Source organism: Lepisosteus oculatus, chromosome 13 (assembly GCF_040954835.1).
Source record: "Lepisosteus oculatus isolate fLepOcu1 chromosome 13, fLepOcu1.hap2, whole genome shotgun sequence".
Classification (NCBI taxonomy): domain Eukaryota; kingdom Metazoa; phylum Chordata; class Actinopteri; order Semionotiformes; family Lepisosteidae; genus Lepisosteus; species Lepisosteus oculatus.
The window spans coordinates 21,689,414-21,716,891 of record NC_090708.1 but is presented as its reverse complement, the minus strand read 5'-3'; the positions used below and the strand labels follow the sequence as shown (position 1 = coordinate 21,716,891).

At 35.6% G+C, this 27,478-nt stretch overlaps 1 protein-coding gene across 3 annotated transcripts in view; it reads right to left on the bottom strand.

Annotated features, from left to right (window-relative positions):
- frmpd4 (FERM and PDZ domain containing 4) overlaps positions 1-25,796 on the bottom strand; it is a 106,689-nt gene extending 80,893 nt beyond the window's left edge. For 2 of the 3 annotated variants that reach the window (XM_015361446.2, XM_015361453.2), the window contains exon 1: positions 25,567-25,796. In XM_015361446.2, the coding sequence (XP_015216932.2) occupies positions 25,567-25,610 (44 nt within the window). In that variant the 5' untranslated portion in view covers positions 25,611-25,796. Of the gene's footprint in view, positions 1-7,797; positions 8,342-25,566 lie in introns of those variants that run through there. The other variant, XM_015361447.2, reaches the window with a different exon arrangement.
- Between the last annotated feature and the right edge of the window lie 1,682 nt (positions 25,797-27,478).

Genomic DNA, 27,478 nt, shown 5'->3' with positions numbered 1-27,478 from the left:
AAAAGTGAACATTAAAAACAAATTGCACCCTTTCTTATGTTATGTTCTTGAAGGTTACAGACCAGAGTTGGCTGGGCTGCCCATTTAGTTGTGTTGGGTGCTAGTTTCACAAAAGAAGTCAGGGTATGTGCTTTGACAACATTTCCTTTAAATGTGGGAATATATCTAGTCACTCTTCTCTGGACTGATTCTGTAAAAGCACTGTCATTTTGAAAAGCATGTCCATCACTGTGTCTAGAATTGTACTTATTGAAAATAAGGTCCATTGTACAGTTAAATCTTAAGATCCTTTTATTTCAATTATCACAGCTTTCTGTTTTCCTTTTTTATTGCTTCCTCACATTATCTTGAACAAGAAAATGATATGTCAGCATAGACATTTAATTTGTTTCTTTGATGGCTTCTTTTCCACCTTATATATAAATACTGTATATTGTATTTTTGCTTATGATTATGCTGCTTGCATGTACTTTAATATTCTTTAGTGTCATCATTATATGTCATCTGTCTTGAACAGTGCATATTGTTTTAAGTGTCTTTGAACATTTAGGATTTATTACATTTGCTTAAATCACATAGTGTGTGAATCACATTCTGTTTAGAAATACACTTCTATGCATAGATTACTGAATGCATTATGCATTTATAGACTCATGAAATAATGTTAGATGTTGCTTTTAATTCCTTCAGTGCCTGAACAAAATTTTACTATCTGGGTTATAAGAACTAAATCTTCCAAATCCAGGGATTAGGTGCCTAATCTTTATTTGTTGGGGACTTATTTTTAACACCATTCCTTGCATACAAGTCTGTACAATCCCATAAAGTTATTATTACTTTGTTTAAATAAAATTGCTCCTTCTGTAATTTTAAATAAAAAAAAGGTTAAAAAAACTGTTTCAGGTTCAAAAGAACTATTAATAGGAAGACAATTATTATTTTAGGATTTTCCATGTGATTTGGTGGCAATCTTCAGGCGCCACCAGGCCATATTTACTGTATAAAGTCTACATTTTTACACCATAATATAAGACGGTTATATTCACACCAATTTATAACATTTATCAATTTTGTTAGAATTTAGGTTTGGATTAGTGTTAGCATGAAGACTAATGTAACTGTTATGTCATTTGTGAAAACAGTCATAAAGAATACTGAATATTATAATACCATTATATGCAGCCACTATTAATATTTTGTGCTCTCTTCATAGTAACATCACATTCATTTTTATTTACTGTAATTTTGTACCCAGATGTAAATATATTACATTAATCAATAACCTATAATAAAACAAAACATCACTAAGAATTATTTTATGCTGAATACTTTAAAAACTACATTATTTAATTCAAATGTTACCTGTACAAGCATTAGAAAAATGTGTTGTAGTTGGTAAAATATCTGACCTTTGTTATCTTTTTATTTTCATGTTTTCTCTTTGATTCCATTATTTTCTGCTTTACCTTTTTTAAACATTACATTTCTGTACATCACCTGGTATATATATATAACAATCTGAGTTTTGTACTATCATTTTGTAAGCGTTCATTTTAACTCAGTGAATACAAATTTCAACCTTCATCATATCTATAGCCTGGTGTTGTAGTATATTTTCTATTAAAATCAATATTACAGTAGTTATTAGCTATTATTACAAGTATTTTGCTTTCTTTTAATCACTATATTGTTGTCACTCATTTAGCTTAAATACTTTACAAAGCAGGAGGAGACAAATAAAATGTAATCATACATACATTTAGTATGTAATCATACTAAATATACAATATACAATATACAATATTTACAATAATTCAGTGCTGAAAAAAGCAGAAATAGTAAAAGAAGGCTAAGGGATTTTATTTTCTTCTCCCTGTAAATGGGCTGCTTTCAAGCTAATCACTCATTTTTAAATGTTTAAATAAAAAATACAATACAAATGGACCCAGTTCTCAGCAGAGATTCAACAAAATTCCAAGCCCTCACAGCTCAGGACAAAACTTTTAAACATCAAGTACAGTATCGTACTGTATGTACTGTAGGTGAAGACCCTTCAAAGCTAACCCAGCAAAAACGCAACAGCAGAGAAGCCGTGAATCATGGGCTGCGAGTGGCCAGAGAAAGGGTTGTCATGGTGACCACGCTGTTGATGAGCAGGGTCGTGGCTGTATAGACGCACAGCATTTGATTTAGTTAATCTTTGCTGTTTTGAATGATCTCAAATCTTTGTTCACATATGAAAACATGGACATGACATTAACTGATCAATGTTGCAATGGGACAAAGTTAATTGTAATATTCCCCCATTGTTAAGTGTACATACAGTACAGTATCTTAAATATTATAACTTTTGGGGAGGCACATGAAATCATGACAAATCTTAATACCGTATTGATATAAAATATTCCTAAAAATGCCAGATTTAAAGGACTACAACATACTGTATATACAGTAGATAGCTGTATGAATGAATGACTCTAGAGAATAGCTAGGAAAAAATCAGAAGCGAGCAGTACATTCATAGCAAAGAATGCAACTTGTTCTGGGCTGATTATCGAGGAATTATTCCAATGAGAAAACCCCAAAAGGCAGTCAAAATGGAGGAGCTGAGGCAGAAGGGTCAGGGGTAAAGTCAAGGTACTCTAGGATCGAAAACTCATATGTTCTAGAGGTCAGATAATCAATATTACAGCAAAGGGGATTATAACCTTGCTTCAGGAGTTATGGTCCATCTGCATGATGGATCTTATGCCACTGCCAGTTCAGAGTTCTTCGCCATTTGTCTACATTTTATCTACACTTGTGCCAAGATCTTTATTTTTCAACATTTCCTCTGCAAAACATTCAAAAGCTGAAAGCTGAACAAACCAGTGCAATTGCCTGTGGTTGGATCACCATATAAAAAACCACAATTAGTAAAATCAGGGACACATGATGATGTTCTCTAGCCGATATAATGCTAAATAAATAGTGCAAGCGTCACACTCCCAAGTCATTGCAAAATGGAAGATCAAAGTTACCTGAGTGTTTCTCCCCCATATGTGTAGAAGCTGCCTCAACAATTTATCTGTATTTTGCATTAGGTGATTAGCGAATGCCTGGTCTATGGTTAGTCTATAGTTAAACTATTATCTAACTATACTGAACACTGAAACGTCATTTATGCAGTAAGTAAACAGGGTCACTGAGTTTTCAAGAAAATGACAGTCTTTGTATAGCTCATGCACTGGTATTTTATTGACAGGGCATTGGTTTATTATTGCTTGCAAAAATTTGCAAGCATCATTAGTAAAGAATTTTCCCTTCTAATTTTAATTTAGAATCCCTGCAGGTTCCATTCCTTAATTCATTCTACCACTGTGGAGTTTGGTACAGATACAATATTTTCTTGTTCCCTCCACACCAAACCTCCATCTCCATAACAAAAACCCAAAATATCAATTTTCTTGGCTTAATAGATCCTATACTATGGAACACTTAAATCATGGTAACTCATCAGTTCTAATGGTACTCACAGTATAATGATTTATCATATGTAACCAGTAATCAGCAATTTGCAGTTCATCCAGCTCTATGATGGCATACTGTTCCGGTATACACTTCAAATATTTGGCCTGTTCTGTGTTGTTATTTTTATTTTCTTTTAAAATGGTTTTATGAAATCATTTCAGGCATTGGATGGCACTGAAAACATTAAAATAAAACAATCGTTTATTTGCATAAACAATACAGCTACTGTGGATTTCATTCTACGTCAAATGATATCTAGTAACTTGAATTTAAGAGCAGTGCATACTAAAACATTCTAGATTGCTCAGCTTACGCCATCTTCTTTTGTGTTTGTTCCATTAGAGTAACTGGCACAGCCCTAAACCATCTGGCGGCACAACACTACACAAAAAAAAACAAGTTTGGAAGGTCTATGAATTGTTTATTCTTTAATGCATAATCAGTTGGAAAATTCATTGACATTCATAATAAATCCTCCTGCAAAGTGATGAATAGCCACTTAAACAGGGCTATGCACTACCAGGAGTTTTCAAGCTTCAAGGTTGTTTAAAACTTTGATGAACTCAGTGATGATACCGCATTATCCCATACTGAATGATTATTAAAACAACAGTATTTGTGACCTAACTAATGGGGAGAGCTCCAGTCCTCCTGGTTTTCCATTAACTAATTGTCACGCCCTCTGCAGCCACTCTTTCTCTGTCCTGTCCCTAGTTTCCGGTCTGCTGTCTTTCCTGTCCCTCTCTTTCCCTTGGGCTATATATTTCCGGGTCTTGCACTCTGTCCTCGCTCAGCATTGACGTTCGGATGTCCTGAGGCCCACCTAGCACCAGGGCGCCCCTGGTCCGCTCCCTGAGGGCATAGGTTTCTATACGGCATTCTTGAACTCTTTGCACTATGAGCCCGGGCCTTTTTCCCGTCTCGCCGCTACGCATATGGGTCTTTTTCTGCTCTCCTGCTCCCCACGGTTAGTCCCTTTGGACGTCCTTGACACTAATCATATGGAGCCAACCCACTCCTTGAAAACTGCCCTCCGGTCTTCTAAACCTAAATGGAAAATAAAACTTTGCCAAAACGCAGTGCACTCATTTACATACTTTGAAGGTTTGACACCCTTCCACTATGAATATGGCTGCTCCCAAACATTTCAGGAGCAAGTGGCCTTTTACACAGTTTTAATTTCAATTATCATGTCAATAAAGCATATAATTTCCCTGTGAAGAATGACATAGCCCCATTTAAAATGATCAAAGCAATTGTATCTTTAAAATGTGTTACAGATGAGAGCAGGACATTCAGCCCATTTGGTAATTAGTACCTAAATGATCCAAGGATTTCTCTTAAATAAAGACAGAATGTTAGTGTAAAGAAATGCCTCCAGTTCTTGGTTTTAATGGATTTTATGTGTTTGTAAGTTTCCTGGTTTATTATTTTAAAAACAGTCCTCTCCTGCAATACTGCAAACTAAGAATGTCCTGGTTTTGTCAATGTCTTTACATACATTTGGATGCTTAAATGGATACTCTAGAATATTGTTCAAATACTGAATATTGTATTGATAACCCCTAATACTTCCATTTTGTTCTATGCCTGTGTTCAACACTCGTCCAAACAAATTTCCACATCAATCCCCATTATGCCAATTATGCTGTAGAAGGGGCTATACTTTGGGTGAGACATTAAATGGAGGTGGACTCATTCCCCAAGGTGCTTATCAAAAGAATAGGGGTGTTAAACCTGTTATGCTGGCTAAATGCTGTCATTAATCAATTGGTGGGTGCTGGAGATCAATGGTCAATGTAGAAGTGGGTTGCCTCCAGTTTGTGAAGCATTTTGTGATCTTTATGATGAAAAAATACTAAACAAATGCAAGTGATTATTTATTGTTATTTTGTTACAATTACAGTCTACAGGGAATTACAGTACTATTGAAACCAGGGCTCGATGATTCCAGCCTATCTTTGGTAATTGTGATCAAATTTAGCTAATGCTATAGCCCAGATTACAAAAGATCTCTTGACCTCATCTTTAAAGGGGAACTGCAGCCCCAATTTCTCAGACCGGTTATGAAAAATAAACAAATTCATTGATAAGAGCAAAATTTGAAAGATTCCAAATTGAGCACAACTTTTTCTGTACATTTTATTTTAATTGTGGTTTGAAATAAACTCATCAATGTTGATTGTTTCCATCCCTGAAATATAAAAAATAATGTTGCAGTTCCCCTTTAATTGTAAATGAGCACCTTTCCTGATTGATCAAGCCAAAGTGATGACAGTTCGAAGCTAAAATCCAACACCACTCCCTGTGATTCTCTTAAATAATTTAATGCTTGTGAAATTCCACAATCCACGGTGTGAATGCAAGACACATAGCAAATATTGATAGTACTCACACATTTGGTTCTGTTCTAAGTTTCATTGCTGTGGATAATTAATACAATTCAGATATATTTAGTGAAAAAATCAATCAAGTTTTTGTTAGATGTGGCTGATGCTACCTTTGCTAAGCAAAAAATAGTTTACAGATGGATGCATACTTCTGCATTTACAAAGCTGTGAATAAAACCAGTACATAATTTTATACTTGGACCTTTTTTAATTCTTTAAAAAGAAACGGAAGCTTGGGCTTTCAAGTACATTTTACAGTACACCCTGGAGTTCTTACTTTAAGCTAAAGTAAAGTTATTTCAGTAAAAGCATTATAAATAAATAATAGATACTTAAACCAAAACACATTTTGAGTGGCAGTCAGATATCTTACATCCCTGCTTTACGCCCTGGCTCAATCTTGAGTGAAAGCCTGTTTTCTAAATCTCTTGACCTTTATTAATATGAGGTTCTAGTCCATGTTCCGTTGTGGATTTTGTCGTCTGAAGACAAGGGTAGCTGATATGTCATTGACTGAATCGCTGGGATGCTGTTCCCTCAGCTTCTCTGAACTAAATCCCTTAGTCAGATTATCTGGACCAAAATCAAGAAAATCCAGCAACTTAAGCAGTTTTTTTTTTATTCAGCATCATTAGATGAGAAATTTGTCCTGCATCTTTCACTAATCATAGCTTTGAAACAGCAAAAACACAAAAAAACACAATGGCAAAAAGTCATGTTGTAGTCTAACTTCAGGCCTGACAGAATGCTTCCTATTTATATTTCTGCAAAATACTGTATTCATGCAGTGTAACATGTACTATATAATCCTCAATGAAGCCGAGATATACGTATTTAAAAACCTGCTACTGTATATTCTATCGAGCTACTGTATCGAGCATCAAAATGGTATTTAATTTGATTAGCAAGATGTAGAAATGCTTTACTACTTCAGCTTTCACAATTTTATAGCACATAGTATTTCTGTCTCTTAACATGCCAATAAACATGATAAATTGATAAATCAGCATGCTTCAATCTTCTACTACTTTACTGAATTTGTCATATTTATGTCCTTATTTTGAATTGAAGAGATGAATATATAACTGAAAGAATGAATGACATAAAATACTGATTGAAAACGGTCCAGAATTCTAAAACTAAGCAGCATTGATTGCTATAAGCTAGAAGTTTAAGCCTTTTACTCTGCTCTTGTAGCACCTGTTATTTTGCACCTTTCCAAAGCATTGCTGCAGATACAAATTAGCAGCTTTTTGAATAGCAGATGCAACTCCATCCTCACTAGATTTTATGTAAATGTTCCTGTTTACAACTGTCCCTAATTTTTTTTTCTACTGATCACAACTTTGCTTTTAATTACATGAAATAAATTACTTTCACAGAAATATAAGCATTCTGCTGTAGCACCTGATAATTCCATAGCTGAGGTGTTACGAGACAGGCACAATCCGTTTATCTTGCTGATGAAGATTCCCGCACCACACAGTTAATTAAGTTTAATAGTGTTGATTGTGCCTCCCATCTAGCACAAAACCCACTTTGTCATGCAGTATTTCTCTCTCTTCACACAATCTCAAACTGCATTCTATTACCAAGCTATCCATTCCAGATGAGCTCAATGCATCACCAAAATGAAGACCTTATATTATGTCACGAGTGAGTTATCTGTTTTTGAAAAATTATGTTCGATATCTTTACAGCTGTCACTTCTCCAGTCAGTGTGATAGCTTGGGTTTGCTGCCAAGTTCCCCCTTTTCATTTTTTTTCCTTTAACCCCTACATTATCTTTCTGGTAGACTGAATGCTGTTCATCACCCAAACAGCATGCATGCACTGTCAATAAGCACAAAAAAAATGTAATTCACAGCAAAAAACAACAACAACAACACACACTTACCCTGACAGCTTTGCTATCTTCACAAAGCTAAACACATCCATACGTGCAGCAGGCTGTGGTCTCTTTTTATTCTGTTATTTTTACTCCAGATTCATGGTCTAAATTTCTCAAAAGCAAAGCAGGGTGAAGCAAGAGGAAGGTAGAATATCCCTCTTGTCAGGATTTGTGCATGTCTGAACAACTGGTGTGTCCCAGCGTAAGCAATGGAAATCCAGACCCGCTACGAAAAGATTCTGAACATATGTTTTCATGCTACATCCTTCAAACAGCATCTCCATCAGCTGCATAAAGCCATCCTCATTTAGTTTTCATCACTGTGGAATAATGTGCAGAGGCCGTGCGGTAACAACAGCTTTGAAGAGAGAGGGAGGGGGTTGGAGGCTGGAAAGGAAGGGGGGGGGTAAATCACTACTGATGGATGCTCCGGGCTTCCTTCTTTTTTTCCCCCTGAAATGTAGGGAGAAGACTGATGTCTTTTCCTCCTTTATGTACTTTGAAAATGTTCAAGCCTCCCAACCGTCCACGAGGAGCAGGGACAGAACAGTATTAGGTGCTGAAAGAGGCGATGTGCAGGAGAGAGGGGGAGGAAGGAAGATGCTGCTCTGTGGGGTGGGTGAGCGCTGGAGCCGTGCTTTAGCAGGATGAATAGCTGCAGGCAAGAAATACCCTGTCATTCTATTTATTTGTATTGCTAAGTAAGCAATGCAGTTTACATATAGGGAGACAAGTCACACACAGCAGACAGATTTTAACTGAAGCATAGAAAACCCATTTAAACTGTAACTACAGATTTTGCATATGTAGGCAGAGACTTATTTCTATCCAGTTAATCTATATTAGAAACAATTTTGTTCTGCGATAGCAACATACCTGATACACTGTTGCAATGAATACCAATGCTTAAACTGACAATCTTGAGCTATTTACCAAATGCCTTTTCAGGGTGATAAAGAAATAACAATAAACCACAGAGGATAATTGCTGCCTGTAATAGACTAAAACATACTGAATTATGAATGTCAGCATTACTATGTACATTTCAGTTGTCTCATTTGTTTATTTTTATCATTTATTCTGTTCGTTGTTCAGCATGGCATATGCAAATGGATCTCTTGAAAATGTGTCTTGGCATATGTCTTGTGAAGCCAAGAGAACTGCAGTTCCAATCACTTTTGCTCTCAGTCTTTGTCTAGATGAGGAAAGAAGTGCACTGCATAGACACAGCCATGACAGAACTGACCCTCTCGATGGAATCTGTTAGGACTTCGCCTAGACTGAATGTACCACATTCTTTGAAGTCACATCCTTCAAAATGAGAACCTGTTATGAATGACATGTGCGAAAGTATCCCTGTGGGCACATACAGTACCACAAAACATACAGACAGATGAAAATAATATTACAGACACTCCTAAAGAAAACAAACCGGTTTGTTTCTTCCTTGCACCCTGCAAGGTTGAATAGGTGAACGAGGGCTGCCTGGGAAGGCAGGGGCTCACTCACATTACAGCACAAATCACATCTAAATTGCGGTGCTAGTATTTTTCTACAGATAGGTTTGGAGCAGAGCTGACCGCTGTGCAATGAAAAATACACCTTGTTTATTGTTTTCACAAACTTTGTTTATCTACTGTAATTCATAAATTTATTAAGTTAGTTCAATTTGGTCCTTTTCTGTACATAAATGTATGTACGGCTGACAACACTTTTAATTTTATGCATGCTTAATGAAAAGTATCATCTACCTACTGTTAAAAATTCTATGATGATCTGGAAGTGTCACTATCAAGTAATGTGCCTTTCTCCTGACTTAGCTTTATTTCCAACTCTACATCCCAGGACCATTAATTGAAAGGAATTTCTGATGATATTGGTCATTTTGGATATGGCAGCTTCTAAGAAAATGAAAATGAGCAGAATGAAAGTTTAAAGCAACAGATAAGGATGACTGCTTATAAAGCATTAAGAGTTTGTCCCCAGAGGCGTTATTGTCCCACTGGGATGCTGTCTCCAATAGGTGTCGGTGAAATTTAAAACCAGCTATCAGTTCTGACTTATTTTCACATTCAAACACAGGGCTTCTAATTGCTTTACCTCTTGAGTTGCTATGACAAAGTGCCAGTGCACACCATCATCACATGACGTCTTCTGAGGCCTATTCCAATCTTTTGGTTCACTTGCTCACCTATTGTTTTGTGTGTTGGATGGGTCACTTTCTTTGTATTTTTATTTTGGTGTAATTATTATAAGTGAATCTACACTATATGCGGGATGTATTGTATTGACCTTACCTATTGTGGATGCACATGTTCCACCATGTTGTGTCAGATTACAGAGCCTGTATCACCCCTGGATTAAGTGGAGGCTTTCAATCCTTCAACTGGAGATGGGGTGAGTCTAAAAGTATTTAACCTGGCACTCAGACTCAGTGTGAATTCTGCATTAAATTTTCTGTGTGTGACTAACACAGCCTGGTGCTGCTAATTCATTTTTTTCAGTAGATAGTAAAAACTTTCCTTGAAAGACTGCAGTTTACTCCTTACATAACCTGTTATTTTTACTTTTTTATAAATTGATTTTCGACACAGCACTTTCAGTAAACAAAGAAAGACTATTTGCACAGGCTGTTTTTGTTGGAGTTTTTATGCCATTTGTGACCTCTCCATGGGTTCACTTTGAGGTGTTTTCCTCACAGTAGCACTAAGGGTTGGAATTATTTGAAAAGATGGATTTTAGATTGATGACCTCTCCACTAAAATGAGTTCATAATATATCAGGTTTTAAAGTTTCCCACTTTCAGAACAAACTAATCTCTTTGATCAATATGGATTCAATCCAGATATAGAATACAGATTTACAGACAGGGTAAGTTAAAAGGTTGTATTTAGTACAAATTGCTTCAGAACCTGGGAATCCCCATAGAGTACAAGGGCTGGTACATCTACTAGGGTACCTACAAATTAGGTCAAATGAATTCTCTGCGCTTGTAAAATAAGACAATAAACCAAAGTTGTTTTTTTTATCTTGATGAGTTGGGCAAAAAATAAAACTAACAAATAGCTAAAATTGCATTTAGTTTTCTAGTCAGATGAAACTGTAAAAGTAAACTGTAAATATGTTGCTCTTACTACTACTTCTACCTTGCTTTGTAGACAGCATAATAGTATTATAATACTCATATACATTTAAAGGAGTGGCAGTTCCAAAAATATTATCTTAAAGCATATACAGTAAATATGACTGATGACTAGAGTCAAAGTCACAGTGCGTGGTTTCTGCATGCATCATGGACCAGGGACACAGTTGCTCTCCGTGTGAATTGTAATTGTACAAGCAGTATTAACAGAGGAATCGATACATATTTTTGTAGTTGATATGGATTTTTGGCACAAGCTGTTAGTATTGTGTACCAAAAATGTACATTTACAAAACAATTAAATTAGGACTATAAGCCACATTTCATTGAGAGGAGAGCTTTCTGCCATCTACAGTAGCCTGTTTAATTGTTAGTAGCCAATTGATCTGATGATCTCATCTAGCTGTTTCTTAAAAGAGTATCAGTTTCAAAAACATGGCAGGACGTCTTGTTCTAGACTCCCCAAGATTTTTACTTGTGTAAAAATGTGTCTCTAGGTCTCAATTTGAATGCACTTTTAGGTGCTTTCCACCTGTGTCCCCTGTTTTTTTTTAAACTCCTGATTCTGGACAAGTTCCCTATGTTGACTTTGTCAGTGCCTTTGAGGATTTGAGAACTTGGATCAGGTTCTCTCTTAGTCTTCCTCTCTTAATCTTTTATCCTATCAGTGTAGGTCTTTCGTTTAAGCCCAGGAGTGTGGCTGATTTTCTGATCTGATTCTGGAGCAGTAGTATCGTTTTGTTCCACAACACAACTTTCTCAACCAGGTTAACTTGTTAATGTGTTTGTCTCATTTATTCTCAACTTTGTCTAGATAATGTACATTGCAAATGACATCTCAACACTTAAGTTTCACCACATTTTGTCTCTACAGTTTTTGTTTTTGCCACCTGAGTGTCATACTCCTCCTTGTCTATACTAGATGTCACTGGGTGTTAGGCCAATTATAACAGCATAAAGTACCGAAAATGTTTATTTTTGTACATGAAATGTATGTCAACGATATTTAATTAATAAATCTCATACAGAGGAAACACTGTAACTGTGTAATGCCCATGTGCCTGTATGGCCTTTCTTTTGAAATATATGGAGCATGTGCATCATGTGTGGAGATAGATTTCAAGGTACTGGGATTAGTGATTCAATGGACCCTGCAGTGCCAACACCATAATTCTGTGTTCTTGGGTTTTATTTCCTTTGAGCAAATGTAAAAAAAAAGCTTCAGGGTGCTTGACAAATATTGCAGACAGTGCATTCTTCTCTTCTCCCCAAACAACGCAATCATAGATTTGATTTCACCATCTGCAGTAATCCAAATGACAATTTCCCTCCTCTCTGGGAAGCATATAATCCTCCGAAAGAAACATCCTTCATTTGATAAAAGATTCGTGTGGAAAAAAACCCAATGTGTATTTGGCACAGTACATACTATATAATCCTATTGTTCTTAAAAAATAGTTTATTTAACCTCTCCTTTTAACAGCTTGTTTTACAATATATTTTGTGGACATATATTTTTCTGTCAAGTTATTATTATTTCTCTTTCCCAATACCTCCATCCATGTCTATTTCTTTAAATTAAGTGAATAAATGAATGACATGTTTTGGCTATCATGTTTGGAGTGTTGTCTTATTGTTTGTCCAAGAGGGAAAACTTAACCTTCAAGTGACAAGATGTGAAGTGCTTTTTGATGATTCTGATAAACAGTATTGCTTTTCCTTTTATTGTGATAAGTACAGGGTGGCTGATGAGTGAGTGCTCTTTAGTCAGAGCTCTCTAGCTCTTTCGCAGTAACACAATCACCTTCCTGTGTCTGTGGTTGCCTGTGAGTGTCTATAATAATAGTGTCTATAATAATAGTGTCTATAATAATAATAATAATAATAATAATAATAATAATAATAATAATAATAATAATAATAATAATAATAATAATTGCTTACACTTATATAGCGCTTTTCTGGGCATTCCACTCAAAGCGCTTTACAGGTAATGGGGACTCCCCTCCACCACAACCAATGTGCAGCATCCACCTGGATGATGCGACGGCAGCCATAGTGCGCCAGAACGCTCACCACACATCAGCTATCAGTGGGGAGGAGAGCAGAGAAATGAAGCCAATTCATAGAGGGGGATTATTGGGAGGCCATGATTGGTGAGGGCCAATGGGAAATTTGGCCAGGACGCCGGGGTTACACCCCTACTCTTTTTGAGAAATGCCCTGGGATTTTTAATGACCAGAGAGTCAGAACCTCGGTTTTACGTCTCATCCGGAGGACAGAGCCTGTTTACAGTATAGTGTCCCCGTCACTATACTGGGGCATTATGACCCACATGGACCGCAGGGTGAGCACCCCCTGCAGGCCCCACTAACACTTCTTCCAGCAGCAACCTTAGTTTTTCCAAGGAGGTCTCCCATCCAGGTACTGACCAGGCTCACACCTAATAAATAATAAATAATAAATATTAATTGATCATAATAAATATTTCTGATCAATGAATAGGCTTGTAATGTAAATAAATATGTTATTTCATTACATACTGTAAGTCTGCTGTGTTGAATGTCATTTTGTTTCTGAAGACTGGTTGTAAGACTGATCATGTGCTTGTAACCATTGATTTCCTTGACAGTAAAGGATTTGAGCTCAAAAATCAAATACTAGTGTACAGAAACATTTGGTAATCCTTATATCAGGGGTCTCCAGTCCTTGTCCCCAGACCCCCTGCTCCAGTTAATCTTGTAGGTCACCTTTCTAAAGGCAACACCTGCCATGAACTGATGAATTAAGCACATGATCTTTTGAATTAACATAATTATAGTCTTTGATGACTAGAGCGTAGTCAGATGTTATTCCTAAATTATATCTAAATTAATTTAACTAAACTAAGTAATATAAATAATCTACTTGAAGAGGTTTGAAAGGATTTTCCCAATCCTTTGTAAAAAAATGAGGATGCTTGATAGTTACATTCTCACCATTGTGGTGATAGTCAGCCCACAGATTAGAGAATTTTAAAAGGGGGGACATAATAAAAACTGTCCTCCAAATCAGTCTTACTTATTTTACTGGTAAAGTTATAGAAATGATAACATACTGTAGAACTAAACTAGAGAAATACTTACAGTCTAATTTGATTTTAAGAACTAGACATGGATTTAGAAAGGGAATGTCTTGTTTAACAAACTTGGTAGAATTTTTTAAACATGCAACAAGAACATTAAATAACAGTATCATACAGTATTAACACTTTTGATAAGGTCTCCTATATTGGTTGATTCTCAAATCAAAAGCCATTGAAATTCAAGACAGTGTCTGCACCACATCTCTGGATCAAGAACTGATTAACAAAGCGCATTATCTTAGGAGGTATAAACACGAATGGGAACATACTGTATACAATAAGAAGTGAAGTGCAGGGTTCCATTTTTAGACTGTTCTTCTTACATGTCAATATAATTTATTTCAATTGGTGTAAATACTGAGGCCCCTGTTATTTAGCCTCTACATGTCCCCACTGGTCCTATTAAAATCACATGGTAGGAATTATCATTTCTATGTCAATGATATTTAAACTGACATCCATACTAAACCTGACCCATACTAGCTTTTTACCCTTATGTACCGTATATCAGAAAAACAATTCTTCCTTCTCGAAAACATCGCCAGACTGCGTCCTACGCTGTCTTTGACTGTTGCAGAAAAACCTGTCTACACATTACTTTTTCCTAGAATGTATTACTGCAATGCCCTGCTTACTATGGTAAGTCAAAACAACACCAAACAAGCTCCAATATGTTCAGAATTTGGCAGTCAAAATCCTGACCAGGTCATGTGCAAGCGATCATATTACACCTGTCTAGGAAGCCTTAAAATGGCTTCCTATTGGGTTGCAAGTCGACTTCAAGATCTTCATGCTCACCCATTGGGGTTTAACATGACTTGGCACCTCAGTACCAAAAATAAAGATTATTATTATACAGTAAGTTTTGAACCCAGAGGCCTCAGCACTGTAAGGCCGCAATGCTTCAGTGTCTCCTGGATTAGGTACTGTAGATGCAAAATGATCCAGACTGTTAGTAGCAACATAATGTATACGTATCAAATAGGTGACCCTTATTTGCAGGAAGCTAGACATGAAAAAAATCTTGACGTTTATGTTCCACGTTCTTTTCAAGAAAATTCATCGAAAAAGTAAAACAGCAAATGGATGCATAAAATACAGCAAACATTGAGGAACTTAACCAAGGGGAGATATTGTCCAGCTTTATAAGATATTGGAAAGACTTCATTTGTAATATTGGGTTCAGTTTGGTCACCCTAAACACATAAATACATAACAGTTTAAAAAAGCAACAGATATGATTCTGAGAGGAAATGTGTTCTAAGTATACATATTTTATGTCAACACAGAGATGTTCTTGAAATTAATAGTGACACAAGATTGTTGGAAAACAATGGAAATTCTTTTAATGGAAAACTAAAAGAACATCAAATTTGCTACCAAATGTATGGTGTTATTTTGATAAACAAATAATTTCTTCCATTTAAATGAGACAATTTATCTGGATTTGTATTAATTACATAAAAGACTGCTGTAACATCTTAAAAAAAGATGTTGGATAGGGCAGTGACATAAAATAATTCAATTTTCACATTGGTTCAGAAAAGATGAGAGCAAACAGACTCATTATTTAGTACTGTTTTTCTTAAAAGTAATTACTATATAAATGCTGAATGTGCTGAATAGTTTCAACATTTCTTATTGGCTTACAGTATTCTAATCTAAAGGAAATAGAAAAAGTGCTTCATTATGGCTGAAGGAAACCACTCAGTAAGTAACATTTCAACCTGCCTATGCTTAAGCAAGGAGTTGTCATCTTGTATAAAGTTATTAAAGTGGGAAATTCAAGTATTAATGCACTAAGGCTGTTTAAAAAGATGGCAGAATGGTAAACTCCTTCATCAATAAAATAATTCCATATGGCACCATTAAACATCAAAATGCAGAAAGAATTCTCTGGAGTTCACTCCAATAAAGTTAAAGCAATGATTTATAACAGTTTCTCTAGTCACTACCACTTCTACATAAAATTACCACTGCTCATTAGAAATTTTAAAAATATATGAAAGTTCCTTTGATATGTGGAAAAAATAAAAAAAGATGTTATGTTTCCTGCTGGCTTGAGTAAATGGCAGTGTAACATACTTAAAATATTGAATACTCTATGGTTACAAGAATTTGGCCTCTGAACCGCTGCAATTCATTTCTTTAATAGTTAAAGCAATTCTTTAAGTTCTCATTCATCCTCCTGATTAGACAAAATCACATAAAGACAAAAGTTCCAGTCTATTATTAGTCTATTATGAAAGGAACTGACAGAGAAGGAAATCGTTTGAGTTGATGAAGGGTATTGGTATCATCAGAACAAAGATTTACAGCACTCTTCATAGATAATTGACCAAAAGCTATGCAAAAACATCAAGTGGTGAAAAAAAGCTTTGTTCAGCTTCAGAAGGGAAATCGTGCAGGTTAAAATAAAATAATTATATTCTATATGCAATACAGAATAATGTAATAGAAATCTGGTGTGTTAGATTAGATTAATTATAATTCCAAAAATTAATTAAGAAATTATCCTTTTTAAGAAGGAGTTCTATGGTCATGGCTAGATATTTTACAAGTAATTCGCTTTGGAAATATAATTAGCAGACATGCCGTTTGCATGGCTGTTGTGGGATTAATGGTCAAATGGCATTGAAAATAGCTCAATAGCTCATTTCTCTCCTGTGAGGATATTAAACATGAATGGTCCACTGATTGTTGCAGCATTGTTTTGCTGGAATCCATTATCTCTCAGTAAAATATTTGTTTCAACGATTCACTATGAGTGTTGTGTGGTTAATAATAATGTGCAATATATTGAAGGCTTACATAGATATTACCAAATCAGCAATATCTTTTAAATAGCTTGTTTTTGTTAATATCTGACATCTACAGCCGCAATAGCCTTTTTATTAAACCAGTAACTTTAAATTGAATATGTTTCAAAACCGTTACTTTCTGGGTACCTTAATAGGCAAGTTTTCTTATTTATTAAGCTAGTTATGGCATAATTATATTCATTAAGGGTGAAACAAAATTAGTATAGTACTCATGTCTTGTGTTTTGTTTGCTAAATTGAGTGTTTAAGACTGATACAGTTACATTAATCTCTATGAAAATAAGATTTGCTCTAAATCTTTGGTCATACTTTTTAATCATCAAACTGTTAACAAATAGACTGATCATTGTAGCCAGCAGCTATATCACCCTGCAACTCACAACTGGTAGCCCACTGAAGCTAAGTGTACCTGGATGGGAGACCTCCTGGGAAAAACTAAGGTTGCTGCTGGAAGGGGTGTTAGTGAGGCCAGCAGGGGGCGCTCACCCTGCGGTCCATGTGCGTCCTAATGCCCCAGTATAGTGACAGGGACACTATACTGTAAACAGGTGCCGTCCCTCAGATGAGACGCAAAAAACTGAGGTCTTGACTCTCTGCGGTCATTAAAAATCCCAGGGCGTTTCTCGAAAAGAGTAGGGGTGTAACCCCCGCATCCTGGCCAGATTTCCCATTGGCCCTAACCAATAATTGGCCTCCTAATAATCCCCCTCTATGAATTGGCTACATTACTTTGCTCTCCTCTCCACTGATAGCTGATGTGTGGTGAACGTTCTGGCACACTATGGCTGCTGTCGCATCATCCAGGTGGATGCTGCACATTGGTGGTGGTGGAGGGGAGTCCCCACTACCTGTAAAGCGCTTTGAGTGGAGTGTCCAGGAAAGCACTATATACTGTAAGTGTAAGCAATTATTATTACTATTATTATTATTCTAATCATTATATGAGGAAAACTAATAAAAAAGTGGTGCAAGGACATGTTCAACTGTTCTGCAAGGTAAAGAATTGACTGTGCATGAGAGATGAGGGGTTTATTTTGCCTGGATGAAGGTCAGAGGTTCAGACACAGTGGAACTTAACCTAAATATTTTGTGAACAGTACAACAGAATCAATATGTCGGCTTCAGTACTGACGATGTTATTGCAGTCACTTGTTCTCATGAGTTATTAGTTTAGGAAAACTTTAAATAATGCAACATGCACTTATTTATTACATCACCAAATACCTGTGGAGAAAAGAACATAAGATTATCAATTCACTTAGCAGCTAGCTACTAAACGAGCTAGATGGGTCAAAGGCATCCTCCTGTTTGTAACTGTTTCTTATGTTCACACATAATCTGCATCGTTTTTCTCCAGAACAATTTATCTTTTCTTCCCCAATAGGCACATTCAACCTTCCAAGTGTCCCTCATGTTCAGCCTTCTGTTAAGACAAAACTATGGTTATGTGGAGGAAATTGAACACTGCGTTCTGCTTATGATTCAGTAGCAGTGAAATCAATCCGAAGATCAGCCAAGTACAAAGACATATGGCAGAGTAAAGTCAACCAACACTGAGAAATACAGTTTCATTCTCTCTCAAAATGCAGCCTTTCTCCACTTCCCTCCGAGTGCTTTATATGAATTTCAAATTAAGGCAGCTATTATATTGTTTAGCAATTGTATAAATACTGAAAACATGAAAAATACTGAAACAAACCCTTTAAGCAGATAAATAACGTGAACCTGGCTGGGTTCACAAGTGAAATTAATTTGTTTGCGTCAGTTTAGTACACAATGATCAGGTCATATCACTAAATTATTCCACTCTGCGTATTTCAGCATTCACATTGGTGCCACTGGGCACACAGCCAGTATTGAATGGCAAGATGCATTGAGGTAAAAATGAATATGTCTGCAGAGATCTAGTGCAGAAGTGTCATGCTGCCTCTTTTTGACCATGTGTGAAGACGGTCATTATCACTCACTGCCACTCTCCTTTCATGATCAACTTAGCCCCAAGTGCTCATATTCATATTAATCAATTGCATATATGCAATTCATATTAAATACCCAAAAAATGAAATATAAAATATAATGCTTGCTCCTAGTTGAGCATGCATTTACATACAATTCTTGGTAGCACTTTATTTTGAGGGTGTAGATCAGATTTTATAACTACCTGACATACAGTATTTGTAATACTGAAGTAGACATTAATAACATATTCCTAAATGACAAACATTTTACTTCAGCAATAAATCTCTAGCAGACGTACTGTAACTATCAGGTTATTGATACTGTATTAATATTCTCTTCATGTATTGTGGATTATAGAGGGATTATAAGGGATTATATGAGTTTTCTGATTAATACGTGTCTGAAAAAAAATCTGATCTGCAAACAAACACATAATAGTGAAGTTTCTCTTATTACATGTTAGTATTCATGATGAAAATCAATGACACAACTCAAAATACTCTTTAACTTGTATAATTGTCAAGAAACACCATTGAAATGTACTGTATATAAGCACCTTGAAGTTGCTTGTGCTGCTCCTGTTTTTATAACTTCAAAGATTATGTATGTTAAAGGATTGCAGGAGAAGACTAGTCAACTGGGATACATTGTGTTGTTTTATGCATTTCCTTACCCTGTCCAATCTCTCCCTGTCATCACTAGTTGGCAACCACATTTATCCCTTGGGGAGGACTCTCTTTATTGGGTTTCAATGGCCACTCACAATGCAGAGAGTGAAGAAGAGTCCTTTAGCAGCCCCATCAGGAGCAGCTCTCACCAGTTGCCTTTCAGAGAATTCATAACCATATTCATGAATTTAAGGCGATAAATCCACTTTGAATTGCAAATACACAGGAGACTTGCTAACAACTGTGCATACTGTAGTCTTCATATGAAAAAAAAAAGTTTAAAATACACTAGCCTTTTTGTCTTTGTATATACTGGTTATGGGAATCCCAGGTATTGTTTTAGTCCGCTTACATCAATTAATTTAACTGTCTAAAACGGTGTGTATAAATCTAATCTGTCATTGTCGGAATCCTTGTCACTAAACCTAATTTGAATAGCATAATGAGACAGTGCGGTAAAACATTTAGATTTTACAAATTGCTGTGCAGATGGTAAGTTTTTGTACCATCAAACTCTTTCTGACACTTCTGTCAGGCCTTTATGCCCTTTACTGAATAACTAATGGGGCTGTTTGAGGTATGCAAAACAATCAGCCTGACTAATCGTCAGCCTGACTAAAACAATTGCATAGCATGAATACTAAGCAGTCCGTTCCTGATAACAGTTGAATATCCTGCCTCTGCCAGGTCCTGATCACACCATTACAAATGTAAATAAAATATTTTTGGAAAGGATTAGCAAAAGAAATCTATTCAGCTCAAATACATTGCTGTTCAATTTACAGTAACATTGTTCGTAGTTTTTTATAGTTTCAGGAAATAACTTAGGAAAAGAGAGAGATTTTTTTTTCTACTTTGGATATAATATATAAACACCATATGGATTACTTTGGATATAATCAGCTGACTAGGAGTATAATTACAGAGATATAGTGTTTTGTTCAGCATTTAAAATGGTATTACATTTTTCCCTTTCCTTGGGTAGATGTGGTTTCTCTCTTTGTTTTCTTGCAGTAAAGTTTAAACTACAGTAGCAGCTGTTTATTTGTGCGTCACCCACACTCCTCTTCTACATCCACATCCAGGTGGGTTGCTTGTAGTCACTGTAGGTGTGCTGCACACTTTTACTATCTAAACCATTTGAATGTTTTTTTTCTGTCTTTTTTTAGATATTTTTTGCATTTGCATTCTTTTCATGAGGATAGGAATCCAAAAGCAATTAGCCAACTGTAAAGTGTCCTTTAGAAATTAATCTTGCAGAAAAGCCCAATTAAACCTGTGTATTTTAAAATCCTAGTGAAATTCTGAGGAACACACACTGAATTCACACACTGAGGAAGAAGATCAATAAACTATCCTATTCTGTAAACCCCTTTCTCTTTTCATCTGTTGGGTTTTCAAAGAAACTATTACAATATATTATAGTAATGGCAAAGAGGTCTAATAAATGTAAAATATGTTTTTGTCCCCCCGTTCCATCTTGGTAAGTCACATTGATAGAAGCTATGTCATTTCAGACACATGAAATGCTGCAAGGGGACTATTCTGAACCACTGGCAAGTTACTAACAGCTGTTCCTGTCTGAACGTGCTTCACCCACTACTAAAGGGGCAAGACAATACACCAGGGTCATGATACATCGCATACAGTATCACAATGAGCAAACCAGAACACACCTAGTATCACAATGCTAATAAAAACCTCTTCTGTGCTTCACCGAGTTGAAAATCAATTGTAACCACCTATATAATAAGCACAGTTCATGTCCAATTTCTAATAACATTTCTTTTGTACCACAGAACAGGCCACTAGTTTGACCAAATACATTGCTAAGAATTAATCAATCAAACACCTCACCTCTTCAAAAAGGAAAACACAAATACTAAGCTGTTTTGTAACTACAGTAATAAAGGCCCACACCTTTCACAGAGTTATTTAGGAATTCCTAAATACAGTTTGCTAGTAAAAAAACTTGCCAGGATTCAATGTCAACCAGTGATGAGTGCAACAGATATATATTTTTTCAATAACTTTGGACACCCTCATTTAGGTGTGCTGTGCAGACTATGGATAACAAGTCTGTTGAAATGAGACAATGGCGATAATTCATCTCCAGTTCTAGGTTTTTGTCTGAAACCAGTATTTTTAGTGGCGAAAAGTAAAACACAAGTCTTCAGTGATCTGTCCAGTACAGTGGTCAGATGTGTGAACAGGTGATCAAAGCAGTTGAGCAGGTTAAGGTTCTTTCCTAGCTGACCAAACGGAGCAGATTTATGCGATCTGATGTGAGTTACTTTTCTACAGCCTGTCTCCCTTTCCCACACACCTCCTTAAAAACACATTGGATTTCCAGAGTAGTTTATGGCTGTTCTGTAGAACTTGCATTTTGTTTCATTTATCAGATCTCCTTGTTTTCATGACAAGAAACCTAAATGTGTTAACAGTACTGATTTACATAACACAGGAGTACAGTACTTCCTAGTGTTCTCCAGCTGTGATTAAATTACTTTCTCGCCATTTTCAGCTCTCAACGTCATGCTTAAGTCTAGAAGTGTCTTTACTGAGTACTGCCTAATGTGATATGTTTAGGATAACAGGAGTTTGCAATCAAACAATCATTTTCTTCAGTGCTCTACAGTTAATAAAATCCAGCATACTCATTTTGAACTTTTATTATGATTTGCCATTGTAATTAGGATGTTGTATTCATTGCAATATACAGTATCAAATGTATCAAATCATGTGAACTAGAAGATCTGCACAGGGATGCTTTTATTTATTTTGATAAGTTATCAACTTCTTGAAAAGTCAACGGATTTCATTCATGCAAAATATTGTTCAAAGCAAACATTTCTTCAATAATTCTTATTTTGGCTCTTCCAATTCATATTTTTACTATCATCCTGGTAGTGTAAACAGGTAGTGTTTTTTGCCTCAAGTAGAAGGGCAAGCAACCCCACAGTTTATTTTTTCTGACTGTTTTTATTTTAATTCAGTCACTTGGAGTCTTGCAGAGACACGGATTTTATAAATGTTTTTTTTATTTTAGAACTAATGCAAGAGGGTAATGAATTACTTTGGCACAAACCGCTGTCAATTAAAAAGTCAACAGTTTCCATTAACCAAGTTAATTTGTATACATTCCTGTTTACAGCAGACAGGTACCAAGACTTCTAGTCAAATGCAACTTAAATTACCTACATAGCTTCTAATTTCATTAGGCAGCCTTTAGAGTCTGATGTATGTTATTACAATCAAATTACGTTTTCACTGGTTAAATACATTTGAATAGAATGCTGACATGTAACATCTGAGACATTACAATAACATATCTGAAGCACCATAACGCGTACTAAATGGATCTGATTTTTTCATTTTCAGCAGTAACATAAGGTGTGTAGTTATTTTGTTTTTAGTTACAAGGGTTTCACATTAAACTTTCTAAGAAATTCACTGTAAATTCAAATGATTTTTTTTGTTTTTTACTATATATTTACTAGAAATCCCATACATATGGTGTTTATATTATGGGTTAATCAAAGGACATTTTCTCATGAATGAGAGTGTGTGGTGTGTTATTTAATGCTTATAAATTCATGTGTTTGCTACAGTTATGCAACAAGAGTGTTACCACCTTGTAGTCTGATAATGTCAGATCTGAGTAACTAAGCAAGGCTGGGTCTTGGAAGAACTGGAATGGGAGATCTCTAGGGAATAATGAGCTACTGCTGGAAGTGGCGATGGAGGAAGAGAAGGTGGCTCTCTGCCTACTGGACCAGAATTTCCAAACCAGTGCCCCAGTGACCAGAGACACTGTGCAGTAGGAAGGTGTTTGTCACCTATGTCTCCTCTCTAAATTCCACTTTGGACGTCTATATCCTGGCCTTCCTAAAATTCACCCATACTGTATGTGGTGTAGAAGTAGATCCACTTTTATAACTAGGGTTCTTTGAGATCTTTGGCTTATACAGTATACGTGCAAGGTATTATTTAAAATGCTTCACCTGGCATGAAACTGTTTCCTGGTTACAACTGTTATTATTGGCAGACATGTCATTTCTTCCAAATACAGTATATGGAAATCTTAAACAAATTATAAAAGTTTTAATTTATTAACAGTTCAATAATCAACTTTATTTTATACAAAATAAGAACATCCAGAGATGGTATTTTCCATTTCTCTTTTGATGAAAAGGTATTGTTGATGTAATAGTAGTTGTATCAATAATAATAGCATCACCTGTATCAGTTATTATAATAATAATAATAGTGATGTGATATATAATATGGTATTCATTCTGATAACCAATATAATATAAGATACAGAACATGAACACCCATTATCCTGGGTTGAGTGAAAGGGAATACAATAATAGACAAAACAGGAACTGAATTGTACTTAATGAATTCCTGTGAGAATTACATCTAAATTAAACAACTGCAACATTTAAAAAAAACGTATTTGTTTCTGGAATGTACCAAGCAAATGACAATTATGAAAAGTAATTTTAATTTTAACATTTCATAATCGTTTTTGTATGTTATCAATATTTTCTGCCAGTAGTGTTCTGCACAGCACACAAAGTGACAGAAGCTATTAGTATTTCACTTCTTCCCTCTCAGCAGGCATGGCTTGGTTATTGCTGTCCTGAAAGGCTGCATATTTCACAGAAGGCTTAGTTGCACAGTAAATACAAAACAACAAATTTGTTTCTAGATCTACAGCCTTAGAGGAGAGTGTGTATTTATTTTTTTTTACACAGCAAATTTATATACAAAATAAATTTTATGTACAGTCTGAAAGTGCGGGAATCTTTACTCACAGGGGAAGGACAAAGGCCTGTTCAGAAAATAAGATCTTACAGCAAAAGTCATTTTCTGCATGAATACATTAGGTTCATTATTATGATGTGCAATAAGTTTGTTAAACAGGTCTGAAAAGAAATCTGCAATCGTATTAATTCCAATCCCAGTCCCAAATCACATACACACAGAAAAAAAAAGTGTTTTAATGCTTTTAAGCACCCCTCTATTCATTGAAATGTAGTCAGAACATCTTGACATTCAATACAGAGAATGCCAAGAAATACAGAAATTACATATTTTCTTATATCCAATACTGTTATAATATTTTAGCATAACAGCATTGAATAAAAACCCATTGTTTTTTATTAAAAAAAATAAAACAAAAAACTTTCTGAGAATCAAACTGCTGTGTATCAAATGAGCTTTTACAAAAAGTCTTGGAATTTTAAATTGGACAGAGAGTGATAAAAGTCAGGATGAGCAGTTTTGTTTAAAAAATGTGTGACAGTATGAAGCTGAAATTTGAAAGCCTGCAGAGCCACCTCAGGAAGAAATGTTGAGAGTCAGATGCTGTACAGATGCTAAAGTGATTGCTAGCTGCTTATGCCAACTTTTCACAGTGGGAATAACTTCAAAAGCCGTTGACTTTAAAAGTTCCTTGAAAAACAAATTTCACAGACAGAATCTAAGTCAATTTGGCACTCTTCCAATGAATTAAAGGAAAAAAAATAGCTTATTTTTAGTTGCTAGAGGTACTGTTTTCTAAAATGGTGTTCACTTTAATTTCTAAGATACTTTCACAGCAATAATCAGATATGTATCAGAAAACATTCTCATAGTATACAGGTATGTGTTGAAGAAAACTGTCATACAAAATAGACAACATGCATACAACACATTAAAAACATACACTTCCTTTAAAACTTTAACTAATTTAGCATCACAGGTAGCTTTCAACATTTTGAAGATTCCAGGGACATTTAATTCAGTTTTTATTTTTAAGAACCTGTGGAAAGCACTTAAAAGGAGTTGCTATTTTTGTATTGTCACAGCACTACAGATTACTGCCAATTCAGGAACAAATGAATTAAATGAACAAAAGACATATAGATTCCTATTTATTAAATTTCCATGCATCAATGGCAATGTTAGCATTTTTGGAATAGGTTTTTCATTAGAATTCCAGGGACAACAGCTACATCAAAGAGCTGTTTACAACCGAGACCCAAAAGTGTCACTGCAATGTAGTACTCACTGAATGACTGTGAAGACTCCCAGTTGATTGCTGCAAAGCTCCATTACGTGACAGATTCACTCACAAAGTCTTGACTTAATTACGACTGTCACTCCTCGGTTCCCTGGAAGGAAATGTTTTTTTTTTTTTGCCACTTCTTCCTCTGGCTTTGGCTTAGAATTCTCTGTGCAGCTCTTGCTCTGGATTTAGCCAGTGCATCTGCGTTTCTCTGGATAAACTCTGGAAGAGCATTAACACATAGGGCTGCTGCCGGGAAGAGTCAGTGGCTGTTGCCCTGGGGGGGGGAGCAAACGAGTTTCTTCTGCTTCAGTAATGAAACAAGATAAAATTCCAGGCCACTGCATCATCAGGCAAGAGAGGGATCAATGTACGAACAGCTGTCCTCTAGTGCCTGGTACAGCCAGTGCACTAAAAGCTTACGACATGGAACAAAATGAAAATGGCAAAACTGCATTTACTCCAGTTGCCTGCACCCCATCTCACCCCTATTCAATTGAGTATAATAAGTAAATTGCTCATAAACACTTTTATGATTATAGGATGTGTTTCTAATGTGCAAAAAGTTACTTTGAGTTTACAGGGTATATTCCTTATTAGAGGAGATGAGTCCTGCATGAAAACCATTACAGTTTAACAAGCACTGAGTCTTTCTAAATTAGTCTTTTGGTTGTTGAAGACTAACAACACTGAAAATATAATTGTAAGGATAACTCATACTTCTACTGACTCTCTCTAATAAGAACATTTACTTTGAAAATAATAAATGTACTGTATGTATAAGCATACAAACTACACAGCCAACATCATAACATGTTTAGGTTTCATGTTTGTTAGGTTAATAATCCTTAAAATAGAATTACATCATCATGGCAGGAACGCCAACAGTGGACTACACCCCATGTTACTGTACAGAGATGAAGCCGAGACACTCTGTGTTTATTCAGCAAACTGCATGAGCAGTTTTTACAGATTTCCACGACTCCCACAACTACAATGAATTTGACTGCCCTTTTACAGAGAAGGTAGGGCAGGTTTTCTTTGTGTAATGAACACAGATTACATAACTGAAGTTAAATTGACTGGATTTCCAGCTGACACAGCTCCATGGAGTGGATTGCCTAGGGCACTAGGGGTTTAATTAAAATATAAAAGGTCCCGTATTTTTATCATGAGTTTCATTACGTGTTCCTGTTATCATTATAATATAATGTTCACAGCTAAACAGCAAAGGGAGCAGTCATTGAAAATTGCACACTTAATTGTATTTTATGAAAAATGCAACCCAGAAGGTTTCTTCAGATGGACTGGATTTTCATATAACAAATTTAAAACCATCTGATAATAAAATATAATTACTTGTTTGTTTGGGTTTTTAATTAAGGTTTTGTGGCTAAGATTAGGATAAACAATATACAATTTGAACTACAGTGCTTAATCTATCAAAGGTGATCATTTTACAGTTAACCTTCAAAACTGAAAAAGCAATTGAATACCTGGTCCGCTACCATTTTCCTTCAATTTTTTTTTCTTTATCAAGTATCCTGAGGGGCAATCAAACTGCAGTATCTTGAGTGAAATCGTTTTGTGACTCCAGGAAGGTTCAAATTGCAAATACATTGTTTGGTTCAGTTTATCAGTGCAATAAGTAGATTAAATAACTTCTGCCAACTGTACAGTTGTATGACTATAAACCACTGGATGAGATGAAATTGTGCAGGAATCAGTCCTACTGTATCTTGTTAGTTTTAACATGTGCCGATCAGCAGGTTATCACACAGTTAAGAATGTTTGTCTGTTTCTGTCTTTTTGGTCATACCCCGTAGTGAACTTATGCTAGCTGCAGGATTGTTTTCTCTCTTCTATCAAGCTCACTCTGCAACATTTCTGTGAGTTTTAGAGTAATAAGTTTACT